General features: G+C 40.5%; 2 protein-coding genes across 4 annotated transcripts; one reads left to right on the top strand and one right to left on the bottom strand.

Moving 5' to 3' along the window:
• Nucleotides 1–857: 857 nt before the first annotated feature.
• slc46a1 (solute carrier family 46 member 1) lies at nt 858–5,650 on the top strand. The gene is made up of 6 exons (XM_027147830.2): nt 858–1,310; nt 2,931–3,322; nt 3,478–3,938; nt 4,903–4,986; nt 5,073–5,229; nt 5,450–5,650. Exons 1-6 carry the CDS (start codon nt 1,008–1,010, stop codon nt 5,502–5,504), a joined length of 1,452 nt encoding a protein of 483 aa, XP_027003631.2. The 5' UTR covers nt 858–1,007; the 3' UTR covers nt 5,505–5,650.
• Nucleotides 5,651–6,418: 768 nt separating this feature from the next.
• sarm1 (sterile alpha and TIR motif containing 1) lies at nt 6,419–12,308 on the bottom strand. 3 transcript variants are annotated; one of them, XM_047820962.1, is made up of 10 exons: nt 12,181–12,308; nt 11,417–11,616; nt 10,606–11,225; nt 9,913–10,531; nt 9,390–9,602; nt 9,106–9,197; nt 8,301–8,627; nt 7,905–8,094; nt 7,697–7,818; nt 6,419–7,405 (listed from the first exon to the last, which is right to left on the bottom strand). In XM_047820962.1, exons 3-10 carry the CDS (start codon nt 11,058–11,060, stop codon nt 7,270–7,272), a joined length of 2,154 nt encoding a protein of 717 aa, XP_047676918.1. In that variant the 5' UTR covers nt 11,061–11,225; nt 11,417–11,616; nt 12,181–12,308; the 3' UTR covers nt 6,419–7,269. The 3 variants fall into 3 exon arrangements, with proteins under 3 accessions (XP_047676918.1, XP_047676917.1, XP_027003630.1); XM_047820961.1 differs by lacking the exon at nt 12,181–12,308 and adding an exon at nt 12,154–12,171; XM_027147829.2 differs by lacking the exon at nt 12,181–12,308 and having other exon boundaries at nt 11,417–11,962.
• Nucleotides 12,309–13,870: the final 1,562 nt, after the last annotated feature.

Here is a 13,870-nt window from a genome sequence, read left to right as displayed (position 1 = left end):
GAGGGGAAATCTGAGCAGCTGATACAGCTCAGGGTGGATCTATAAAAAAATAAATAATAATAATAAAATAAAAGGCTGTGAAATGAAGCACTAAGAGCTACATGCAATATTTTTGATTGCAAGTAATGTATATAAGTAATGTATATAAGTAATGGTATATGTTGAGAGATAAGACAAAGGTGTCTTTGAAAGGAACTGAAATAGTTCAGACATTTTAGAATTTTAGTTGTTACTGGAGCAGACAAATCAATACACAGAAATCTGGACAAAATGTTGAAATACAAAAAACTTTAGCTTTAAACAGAATTAAAGTTTTCATATGTGTGTGTTTTGATTTGGATATTTGATGTGCATTAAGCAGCCAGAATAATCATACTGATAAAATTACAGCTGTTACTATTTGGTTTTGTTTGTTCAATTTTTGTTAGAAGTTACACCACGTGAGCTACACGTCATTGTCACGTGACCTGTGAGCCTTCTATACTTCTTGTTTTTATTGCAAAGTTCTTTTAAAAGAATTCTTCGAGACATTGTGGTTATAATAGACTTAGAAACACTTTCATGCATTACAAAATGTAAACGTAAAAAAAATAAAGTAGGGTTGTGGGTAGGTTTGTTTTAATATTTGATTTTGTCTTTTGGGGATTTATTTGAAGTTTTGAAATTAAATGTGGGATGAATTTTTTTTTTAAAAATGTATCTGCATAATATTCCCCAGAATAAAAAAAGTGTTAAAACTAAAAATGAAGGTTTTTCGGTTCTTAGGCGACGTGCGTTAGTATTAACACGTGACCTAACAAAGTACACGCGACAACAGAGAGCTCAGGAACTCAGGAACAGCTGGAGTGTAAAGGCTCAGGAACAGCTGGAGTGTAAAGGCTCAGGAACAGCTGGAGTATAAAGGCTCAGGAACAGCTGGAGTATAAAGCTACAGGGATTTAAACAATAATAATAATATGACTTTTTTACTAAAGGTCATTTGAAGGTAATGTTTGCTGTGCGTAATCATGGAGGAAGAGTCGGACACCAGAGAAATCCTGTCTGCAGACGCGTTAAGTCCTCTGGAAGAACAGGAGGAGGTGGTGGAGGTGGTGGAGGGAAGTCGCTCCAGATGTTCGCCGCCGTTCGCGTGTCCGTTTTCGGTCACTGTCGAACCGGTGCTCTTCCTTTCCACGTTCTCGTTGGCACTCCAGATGCCTCTTTACACGCAGTACCTCTGGGACCGCATTAGCGAGGACGTGGGCTATAACGGCACGAAAGGAGGTGGAGGATGTGGCAATTCTTCTGCTGAACACGACCCGCTCCAGAAGGTAGCTTGAACAGCAAACGCATGCGCTGCGCATACGTTGCGCAGACTGGCGCACAAAATGCACTCGGGTTGACGTGTGCACCACGTGGTCGCTTTAAGAGCTGGAGAATTTTAAACAGTACATAAATGTTAAAGCTGAGCTTCATCTCAGTGTAAAAGCACTACATAGCGTGTCAAAGCCATTTTCTGCACCATATGGAGCTTTCTATGAGACCACTAGGGAGTAATTTTGAGATTTAATTGTAGTAATATAACTATGGTTATTTTAATCAAGTGACGTGACGTACGGCGACCCATACTCAGAATTTGTTCTCTGCATTTAACCCATCCAAAGTGTACACACACACACACACACACACACGCACACACACGCACACGCACACGGAACAGTGGGCAACCATTTATGCTGCGGCGCCCGGGGAGCAGTTGGGGGGTTCGGTGCCTTGCTCAAGGGCACCTCAGTCGTGGCCGGCCCGAGACTCGAAACCACAACCATTGGGTTACGAATCAGACTCTCTAACCATCAGGCCACGACCGCCCCCGTTTTTTGGGGAATAATATTGAATCCAATCTTATTAAAATATCAATAACAGTGAGAAATATACAAAATATAGGCTGGATCTGTGAAGTGCACGCTAGTAAATGACTTCTCTTACAGAAAATATATGACAAATAAACTCTCTTAGATATTCACGAAGCCTAGATCAAGTGGAAATTACAGCTGTGAATTAAATGAATTGACAATAAAATATGTAAAGAGTATTACTTTTTTTTTATTAAATAATATGGCATGTAAGCAAACCTCAGCAGTGTAACCAGATCATATTATTACATCAATTCATTAAGAAAATATTCAGATTCAGGGCTCTCAAGTTTTGAAGACAAGCAAGACTGACATCTCTCTAACACACATTCTCTCTCTCTGTTTTTGGACTCCTTTATCATTTGTAATGTTGCTCCCATTTAAAACAGTTCGGCTCAAGCCCAGCCATTTTTAGGGTCATGATTGAGGACAATGTCCCATCCAGAGACAAGCTGTTTCGTGTTGAGGTTTTGTTCAAACCGACCATCGAAAATACCCTCTGGGCATCAGCATTAGAAAGTGAAAGCACTAAAACCAAGGCTGTGATCTTTGATAGCCTCCCAAATTGGTTCAGTCCAGTCACCTTTGAAAAAAGGAACCAGGAGACTCTATTACTCAGATGTTTTCTGGCACCATCTCAGGGCCCCCAGTTTGAGAACCACTGGCCTAGACTACTTGTTCTGAGCAGGTGTTGTCAGTGAACACTTGATAGCAGTGTTTGAACAGTGGAAGAAAAATGGATTTAAATATGCCTTTTTTTTAAAAAACGTTTCTATTCAAGGGTCACTAAGAAATGGAAAGTGTTCATAATTCCCATGAAAATGTATGCAAATACAAATCTGTATCGTTCCTGTGAACACCCATGACTCACAGTTAATATTTAAACTGTTTTACTTTTTAAAATGTTGACTGCAGAATCAGCAGAAGTCTGTAAGATCCCCAATGACTGTTCACTTAAAACCGGCTTCAGCAATGCTGAAAATGGAAACAAGGAAACAAACACTGTAAATGTCTGTAAATGCCTTTTTCCCCATCCAGGAGGTGGAAGCTCTAACGGCACACTGGAACTTGTACATCAATCTGGGAGGTTTTTTTGTGAGCCTCTTCGTTGTGATCCTGATCGGCTCGTGGAGTGACCGAGCAGGACGGCGTCTTGTCTTGATTCTTCCCAGTTTAGGCCTGGCTGTCCAGGCTACTGTCTACCTGACCGTCATGTACCTGAAATTGCCTGTGGCCTGGTTCCTGTTGGGACGAATCTGCAGTGGCCTGTCTGGTGATTTCAATGCCATTCTGGCTGGCTGCTTCGCTTATGTGGCTGACATCAGTGACAAGCGTTCTCGCACGTTTCGTGTGGCAATACTGGAGGCATGTCTGGGGCTCGCTGGCATGTTTGCAAGCATAATTGGGGGGAAATGGCGACATGTGCAAGGGTAATTTTGTCAGTGACTTTTGTCAGTGTTTTACTTTTTTTTTTTCAAATTACCTGTTGTTTTGTGCCTTTTCAACTACCACTGTAATTTTGCTCAAAATTCAAAGAAAATTGAAATATTTTTAAAATGTGTAAACATTTCAACCTTGATTTTAGGTACATCAACCCTTTCTGGCTTGTACTGGCAACAAACCTGGCCACAGCCCTCTACGCTTACCTCTTTGTACCCGAGTCAGTGACTCCTGACCCTGGAGCAAGGCTCTTCTCCACCCCTCACCTCAGAGCTGTCTATAAACTGTATTCATCTGGAGGACAGAGAGGACACCGGATCAAACTCTGGCTCTATACCCTTTGCTTCTTCCTGGTGATCACTGTGCATTTCGGTTCACGTGACCTGTACGTGCTCTATGAGCTGAGCACACCTCTGTGCTGGGACTCAGAGCTAATTGGGTATGGCTCAGCCACTTATCACATGGCATACCTGACCAGCCTGCTAAGCCTGAAGGTTTTACAACACTGTCTCGATGACTCCTGTGTGGCTATTCTTGGCCTGGTGTCAAACATAACTGGCTTGGTGGTGTTTTCATTTGCGAATACGACAGGTCTCATGTTTACAGGTAACATTTCCTCAAATCAGATATTGTATTTGTATGTATTTAGGTTTGGTTTGTGGAAAAAAGCCCTATAGTGTCATGTAAGAACATTACAGTTTGTTTAGAAAGTGATATATTAAGATAAAAGTAGTCAAAGTAGTTAATGAATTCTTAATATTTATTCATTTTCAGCCCATTTGCATTAACTTTCTTCGCAGTTTGAAAGGCTTTAAAAGGTGGTGTTAGGTCTGCTGCTGTGACGTCCAATCACAGCAGCTCCTGTCTTTCTCTTTAATATGCAAGTGTGTGCAGTGCAATACAGTGAGATTTATTTAATGGAATATGATATGATGAAGTTCATTTACAGATTATATATTTTAACAACTGGGTTAATTTACCTTATACAGAAAATATAATTTCACTAGGGTTTATGTTGATTAACAACTAGTGCACATGGCATGAGTCCAAAGCAGCAATAATAATGACTGGTTAAATAATTAATTTTGCAAATCTTTGTTTTTCTTCTGATAGCCATTAATACACATCATTTTTGATAAGTACACTCCATGCATAATGCATCAGTTTTGAGTGACTACACATACACGTAACAAGTCACTCATCCTATTCTTGTAATTTCACACTCTTCAGGTGTTTGTGAGATTGTGTTATACAAGACCTATTGGTCACAGTCACTCAGGAAGAATAATGTTGTGCGGGGAGAACATGCAAACTCCACACACACAAGGCAGAGGCGGGAATCGAACCCCCAAATCTGGAGGTGTGAGGCGAACGTGCTAACCACTAAGCCACCATGCCCCAGTCATATTAATTTTAATGAATATTCATATTAGATGAATATTTTTATATCAAGACTTTTATACATATTTACTCAACACTGCTCTCAACCTGAACTGTGTGAACCGTCTGAAGTCAACCTGAACTGTGTGAACTGTGCGACGTTAACCTGAACTGTGTTAATGTTTTTCAGGATACAGCCTGTGTTTTCTCTTTATGGCCACCACCCCAGTCCTGAGATCCAAACTGTCCAAACTAGTGGACCCCTCAGAGCAAGGTACTGTAGAGCTTAAATCTGAAGCCAAAGAAAGAATTGAAATGTGTTTTTGTTTTTAGAGTAATGATGTGTGTAATTGCTCTCAGGTGCTCTCTTTGCCTCAGTGGCTTGTGTAGAGGGTCTGAGCTCACTGGTGGGCAGCGGAGTCTTTAACTCGCTCTACCCCGTGACCTTACACATGATGAAGGGCTTTCCTTTCCTCTTCGGAGCTATACTCCTTCTTTTTCCTGCTGGAATAATCGGGTAAGATTACAAGGGAGGTCAGATTCCTCCTGTGTGTTGAAATAAACAATGTAGTTTGTTTCCTAGCAGTGATCTGTCAGGTAATGTATTTTGATCACCGTCTGGTTAAGGTTACACTCCATAATAAAAGGGTCACAAAGATGCTTGAATAACTTTTTGGTCAAATAATTGCAGTTTCATGCCAGTTCATTTGGATATTTGTGTCATTTAATCTTCTCAGGGCTTTGTGGTGCAGAGAGAAGACTATGAACAATGGAGAAACTGCAGTTAACTGATACTGGCTTTCAAAAATCCTTGACATTGAGAAGAAGAGCCAAAAGACAAGAAGCAGCCAGTGGTCTGGTTCTGTTGACTATGTACTGTTGTTTAATCTGAATCATTAATAGCTATTTTGACTGCATAAACAAACCTAAACGTTTAACTAGGAGTACGTTGTGGAGCAGCTACATGTTTAACACAGGGCTATGGAAATTTCAAAAATTAATTTTTTTATTTTTTGGATTACGGCTAATTCCAGCATTACAGTGATATTTCCAATCTTCACAGCAGAGACGATCAGTAAGGCATATAGCTCATGTCACTTCACCTCTTCCGTACAAAGAAGAAAATATTCTTAAAATTTCTGTATTGATTTGTAAGTTTTATATAAATACAATATATGGTCACTTAGGAGTCCAACCCAAGTGCACACAGCCTCAAGGTGAAACACAGGTTGTCCACACACTTTTGAGCATATCATCTAACACCACCATTATGGATTATTTTCATACAACAGCACACTCCATTTTATTTTATTGCTTTCTATTATTCAGTATTCCACATGATATAAAGTCACATGCTCATGAACAGCATAACAAGGCTGTAGCAGTCAGGGATTACAGAGTTACACAGGGTCTGAGTGCAAGGCCTAAGTCCCATAAGAAGACTCAGATATCGGCTACAGTCACAACACAGGCCACGGGTCTCCCCGAAAACACATACAAAGGTCAGCTCTCACTGGGATAGTTCATAAGGCAACAACACAGATCATGATCATCTGCCATGTCGACTTACTGTCCTATTCGTTCAAAAGACTTCCCAGTTCAGGGAAGGAGGGAGTTTCTGAGCAAAATTACTGTGTGCTATAAATATAAAAGGAAACACTAAAGTGGAAATTAAGTCTTGACCAAACTGGAAACAAATAAAGGGATGTTTTGAAAAAAAATTTATTAACAATTATTTCTGAGCAGAAAGTTACTATTGAACAGTTCTTTCATGGTCACTTGACCTGTTCTCTGAGTTGATAACTACAGCAAACATTACATTTAACTTGATCTTTAAATATTAAGGCAGCAGCCCGCTAAAGGGTATGAACACTGTAAGAGATAAGATTATTGTTTCTGTGGGTGTTTAACAGCATCTTGATTTATGTTAAAAGTGTATGATGCAAGTATATAACAAATATACAACTTTGCTAACAATGGGCACTGATCTAATTTGCAATACTGTGTGATTTTGCAACTATGTCTGAATCAAGTATTCACTGTTAGCTTATTGTGAAGGTGTTAGAAAGCTTTCCTAGCACAGGATTCTTTACATTTAATCATTCACCCAGTTCCTGCAATGGGGCAATGTTTTAACTATTTAACAAAAAGGAATGTTACAGAGTTTCATGCTAATTTTATCAGGCTTAACCCAGCAATCATATGTTTAGCACTAATGCCCTGGTTATTTGTTATACTTGGTACAAGAAACAATTCAAGAAAATGAATCACTGTACACAGATTGCATTATGATTTTGATTACTCTGATTTTAAACTGATTATATTACAATGTTGCTTATATATGGTTGGGAACGGACACTGTATTTGTATCCCTGAGTTATTAAGCACTGAGTGTTAGCTTTTTTGTGACATTTTAATGATCCAGGGATTACAGATGAAGGACCTTTATAGTGCTTTTTTTCTTCTTCCAGGTATCATTTAATCCTACCGCATGTAGTAATAGAACTCAGAGGTTAGTAATAGGCTAGAAATAGGTAAGAGATTAGAAAGCTCAATATTAGTGAATGGCAGGAAGAGCGTTCTGCTCTGGTTCCATGGAGGTCTTTGAGCTGTCCAGCTGCTCTTGCCTGGGGCCTCCATTCAGGAAGCGAAGAATCTTATCCATTGAGGCTTCCTGGTACTCATGGGACCACCTACAGCATTGAAACGGTCAATATTAACAATAAGCTTATCAAATTAGTTCAGTAAAGTATTCATTGTCTTTATTTGTGGTTAGTGACACCACAGCCGAAGAAATCAAAGTGACTATTTGTAATGTTTTAACTTTATACTGTTGACATTGAGAACAGAAGAAAACCTTCAGTAAAATGAAGTCAATGAAATTAGCTGTAATTTGTATGCTCTGAATTGATAGATGTTAATGTTATTTTGTCTAATGAATGGGTTTGTTGATATTCGCATGCTAACTCTGTACACGGACTCACTTGATGCCATTAAACTTGAGAACAGTTCGCATGTCCTCAGGAAGAGAGTTGGGATCAGGCCACTGAAAGTTGTCAGTGACAGGAACAATGTTCTTCTTCCCTTTGAGGGCAGTGACAATCTCCTGCAGATCACACATACACACATCACCATGTCTGGACATTTCACTAGTACATGTAAGGTACTGAAGGTGGAAAGGAATAATCTAACCTTATGAACCCAGTCTTTCATGCCAATGTCACCCATGCATTTGTCCAGAGCGTTGGCTGACAGCACCAGGATGAAGTTACGTGCTTTCTGCACACTGGTTATCAGCTTCTCCTCAAATTTGCCTGCCTCCAGCTTCTCCACATCAATGAAAACGCTGAAGCCACGCACCTGCAAGTGCACCTTCAGCAGACTAAAGGAAAAGAGATACTTTCATTTTTAATAACACTTCAAACTCTTTCATTTTCATGTCAAGACTTTCAGCTTGTTGGACCTGGGTTATTAGTGTTCATTAGATATAAAGCATTTTCCATTTACAATCACTACTAATCAATCTTTATCAATTATCAATGAGGTCTGAAGAAACCCAAAGTTAATGAGTTGTAACTTATCTCTGACCTAGCAAGTTGAGATCCAGTGGTGCGTCGGTAGCTGATGAATACATCTGGACCTGTACTCTGTGAGTCAGGGAAGCAAGGCCTGGCAGGCCGGCGAGCAGCAGCGAGGATCTGAGCCCTGTGGATTCCGTTCTCTATATGGCAGTCCTGCTGCAGCTGCACATCCGTTATCTGGAGGAGGATGTTATGATCCACACCTGACTGCACCATACTATAGGTATACTGACGAAACCGTGGGTCCACATCTGCCAACCAGTCTGCCAGATTATTCCGGTCACACATGGAATAGTTAGCATAGGTCTTCAGTACCCGCAAATCTCGCATAAACCTGACAAAGTGAACATTACAGAGGGCATAAAATCGCACGAAATGTGACTCACCCCTTAACGTGTCGTTTGATGACGCTATATCATTATAGCTAAGTTACCATTGTATTTACTCAATGTTTAAATGCTATGATCTATGCTAAGATATGAGATCTCTTCTCATTTTTGTAGATAAATATACTTTAAAAATGCTAGAACTTCAGTCCCAGAAAAAGGCTGATGTTTTTAGAACTCTACAAAGTAGAAAATGTTACATTTTCAACATGTGGATGCCTTTCGCTCACTACTAAATTAAAAACCGTCAATAATCAGTACTCTTAAATCAGGACCGAGCAGACATTTGTTGTAAGTCAAGATGCAATTTTATCAGGAATAAATTGTCCTCTATGCAGCATTGTGTAAACACGAGACAGGCAATTACTAACTCCAAACAAGATATCAAATCACATTTATTAGTTTTTACACAACCACAATGTGTACCTTTTGCGGGTGATCCCAGAGGTCATGGCCAGGTCATTAATCAGGTTCTCCTCAGTGATGTTAAGTAGCAGGTCTCCATCCACCTGCAGCTCCTGACACAAACACACCAAAGCACACCAAATGCATGTGGATAACATTCATCAAATTCCTGCGACCAATACCAGCCTAGTGGAAACGACATCACTGTTAAAATGACACCATTGGAGAAACACAGTAGGCTCTGCAAGAATCTGGTCATAGGTTAGTACCATAATGTACAACAAATGAAGCTGCAGCTCACAAACCTGGAATCGATCACTGAAGGCACTAAAGCCAATCTGTTGCAGCCATGTTTGTACCTCCACCGTTTTCCAGTTAGGAACGGAGGAGAGTATGTGGCATGGAACATCTTCACCCATCGTCCTCAGTGCCCTTTTGGCCAGAGAAAGTGTGGTGGCATTGCTTGAGTACATGACAATCCTTTTTAAGCTCTGAACTGCCCCGATCTCCTGAAATATCTGAGAAAGTAGATACACAAATTGCAATGAATAAATTGTCCTCATCCAACCAACACCACCTTCAATGTCAACCACTCTGGATGTATGTTTTATAAGGTTTCCTTTTGAAAGTTATGTATTTTCCCATCAAACTATTGTAAACAAATAAATGAGAAGACTGAAATTTTCAAGAAAGAAAGCCTTCAAATGACATTGTTATAGTACGTTTTGAAACACTTCTAAAAATGACACATTGCACCTTTAAAAGTACACACTGTAAGCACGCAGTGTAGGGCCATCTGATCATATTTACATCTTCGATCTGTCTCACCTTGGTGTTGTGCTGGCGGAACTTGATGCCACTCTCTACACAAAGATAGAAAGCAGCAATGCACTTGCCCTCAAGCCGTGTCCCATCCAGCAGGGGCAACAGGTGCTGCAGGTCGGCAGCGGTGCGTCCCTGAACGCTGTCAGCACTGTCCTGCAAGCTGCGTGCAAACTCATCCGGACTGAGAGAGGCAATGAACGGCTCCACTAGCTCCAGCGTGCCCGACTTCACCACCTCGCTCTCCAGCTCCCTGTTAGCAGCCAGCACAGCTACAGCCATGCACGCATGGAAGCGGATCATCTCATCCTCCTTAGAGAAGGCCAGCGGGAAAAGCCACTCTGCTGCCTGCTTCTCGATCATCAGTCTCTGACAGCGGTGGCCGCCATACATGGCACAGTTGGCCAGAGCGATGGCACAATGTCGCAACACAGTAGGATCTGTACCACGGCACCAGTACAGCAACGCGTCCAGGGCTCCGTCCCTAATAAGCTGTGCCGACGTCTCTTCGGTGTGCTTGAACATATGCTCCAGGATGCCTGAGATGCTCCGTGCAAGCTGGGCATCATCCTGCTCACGGGTCAAGTTCAGGATCACACCAAGGCCCATGCGTGCTACATAGTCTCTGTAGGAACAGACCTCTCAGTTCAGAACAATACTCAGTCTCCCATAAATATAAGAAGTGTTACTGTGGCGTACCTGTTCTCTGAGATAAGAATCTGCTCAAGCAGCTTGGCAGACTCATATGTGATGTCTTCAGCAGGTGTCTGCATCAACTGCAGCAATGACTCCAGACCTCCATCCAGTCGTACTCTGTTGCAGATTTGCTCTGCCACTTGCCGGCCAACCGTAGGCAAAACCCAGGCCTCCTCAACGAGCTGGAATATTTCAGCGATAGCCTGACGAGTCTTTGGCACATCTCCGGCTTCTTTGGAGGATTTGAGTGTTGTCACAGCAGTCCGTAGCGCTGGAATGGATGTGTCTAACACGGCCTGGACATTGGCATGAAGGCCAGGTGAAACAGCCCTAGGATCAGAGTTCAACCTGCGTGGCTGAAGCCGGCTGACCCTTTCAGAGACAGTGAGTCGGTCTGCACTGAACATTGGGAGATGTCGATATATATAGCTAAGGCAAACAGCAAGAGACAAAAGCATCTAAGAAACCTTCGTCTGTGTCAGTGTAATAATAGGTCAGGAAATCTGTAGCTGTTCTACAGTGTAACACAGTTGACCAGAACACAGTGTATTATCTTCAGCTGTGTCCTTTAATATATAAAGGGAAATAAATCACTAATGAAGGTCCATCACTTGATGATGTCACTGTAAAGCAGAAAAAAACAAACAAAAGGGCAACTGCTTAGAGGCCCATCACCAAGCATTTAAAATTCATTCATTTATTAAAAAAGAACTATTACAGTGAGGGATGAATAACAAGAAGCAGAATAATTCAACACATCTTAAATTCAGCGTGTTTATGTTCTTTATAATAAAAACTAGGGATTTTCTGTTACCTCTCAAACAAGCTCGACTCTGAGACGTGTGTAAAAATCCGCAATAGCTCTTTTTAGATATATTTATTTCGAAAGCGTCGAGTCTCTCCGCAGAATAAAATCATTTTTTGTCAGCAGTTTCTCTCGGCGCATCTTCACCAGGAGCTCCAGGCTGTTTCCTCCTCAGCAACAAAGCAGCACGGAAACTGCAGTGTCGCCCTCTGGCGGCCGTAAGGACATCGACAAGAAGAGCAGACCATGTTTGTTTGTTTGCAGGGGCGATTTAGGGTCAGAGCTTTAGGGGTGCTGAGCACCCAATGAGCCCCACTGCCACCACCCACCCTCTTTTCACACAAAAATAGAAAATATGTCTATTGAAAAACTTTTAACATTTTAACATTGATTCAACTAACTCCAAAATCCAGATTGTTTTTCCTTTTTTTTGTGACCATTTCAGAACACCAGCTTAATTGTGAGTTCAAACAGACACAAACACAGACACACAAACACAGACACACAAACACAGACACACAAACACAGACACACAAACACAGACACACAAACACAGACACACAAACACAGACACACAAACACAGACACACAAACACAGACACACAAACACAGACACACAAACACAGACACACAAACACAGAGACACACAAACACAGACACACAAACACAGACACACAGACACACACACACAGACACACACACACAAACACAAACACACAGACAGCCCCCTGTAACAAACACAAAACCTTCTTCACTCAGCTGCTTTTCCTGACCGGTAACTCCACGTGCCTCCTTTTGTATCAACAGTCATCAGATTGGTTAGATTAGATTCAACTTTATTGTCACTGAACAAAGTAACAGGTACTTGGACAACAAAATGCAATTCATCTTCTGTAAATTATTTACAAATGGCCATCTATCAAATTAACGATAAACTTTACCAACAGAGACACACGTACGCAGTTTTTGTTTCACGTTCTAGCAGTTAATAAACAGAACTGCACTGCATGCGTCTTGCGGAAGAACATTGTAACCGGCGCTACTTCTCTCCGTTTATGACTATGGACGAGTCACCCAGGTCCTGAGCTACTCAACAGCGGCGGCGACTCGCTGGACTAAAATAGTCCGAAAATGTTTTCATTTTCATCCTTAACAGACGAGTATGTTTTGGACTTTGTTTAACCTTGTAAAGGACGAACAAAAATTTTAGAATAACAACATTTCTTACTCCAAGTTTTAGGAGTGCTGAGCTCCTTTTTAAGGGTGCTGAAGCACCCATATAAAGGGGCTAGCCTCGCCCATGTTTGTTTGTTTAGTTTGTTGAAAAAAATCTTAACAGCTACTGTTTCTTGATATGATCTGTTCATGACATGTGGATCAATAATATGGGATGTGGTTAAGGTGTTGGATCACTGATAAGAAAGTCATGGGTTTGAATCCCCTGGTCCACAAGTAGCTGCTGGGCCCCTGAGCAAGGCCTGTAACCCTTAATTGCTATAAATTGAAATAAAAAAAATGTAAGTCACTCTGGATGAGGTTGTCTGATAAATGGCGTAAATGTAAATTATTTGGAAAATATGTGCATGCGTGTTGTGCTTAATGGTGGGCCGACGCAACACTGACATGAAACATAGACACAATTAAATAACATTAAATACAAATCCACCTTTATTGTTTACATTTTGATGATTTAAACGAATGATATGAATGTCTTTTTAAATGAATTTTTAAATGTGACCCTTCTCTTAATTTTTTAAAAAGCACCAATAATTTCCAACAAATCTTGAAAACATTCTGGCTAGTGGAACAAGTGATTATGTTTTGTAAATGATCTAAATCATGATTAAAAGACAATAATATAGAAATATATTTTAATATTTTAATTTAACTCTGCACATAATTTATACATGTGTATTTTATTCAATACTTGTTATATTTTAATTAACAGCATTGTTCACATTGATTAGAATGTTTTTTTCAATCATGGTAATTATTAGGTATTCTTACATTTCTTATTCTTATAAACCATTTTCTGTACCACTTATCGCAAGGAACCTCGAGCTAGGGCCGGACTGGGGAAGGAAACCAGAATAAACAGAGGAGACTCCAGAAGCATGGGGAGAACATGAAAAGTCTGCACACACAGAGCAGAAGTGGAAATAAAACTCCTACGTGCTAACAGCTAATCCTCACATTATTGTTTTTATTGTAAAACACACCATTGACAGTAAAAATGTGTAACGTTGTACGTGTAATTGTTGATAATTGGAACTGTGAAGTTTATTTAGCATTAAAAGTGACTCCATTGTCAGCACTTTGTTACAGCACTTTGTTACAGAATTCTGTTTACTGACACAGGCAAGTCCTCAGTACAGTGGGATTTGCAGTAAGCATGACGAGGCCATTTTTTCAGGTTTAACTTAAAAAGGCATTACAAGTAAGCTAGAATGACTTATAATACTG

The sequence above is a fragment of the Tachysurus fulvidraco genome, chromosome 11 (assembly GCF_022655615.1).
Source record: "Tachysurus fulvidraco isolate hzauxx_2018 chromosome 11, HZAU_PFXX_2.0, whole genome shotgun sequence".
In the NCBI taxonomy this organism is placed as follows: Eukaryota; Metazoa; Chordata; class Actinopteri; order Siluriformes; family Bagridae; genus Tachysurus; species Tachysurus fulvidraco.
This window is presented reverse-complemented; position numbering and strand designations above follow the sequence as displayed.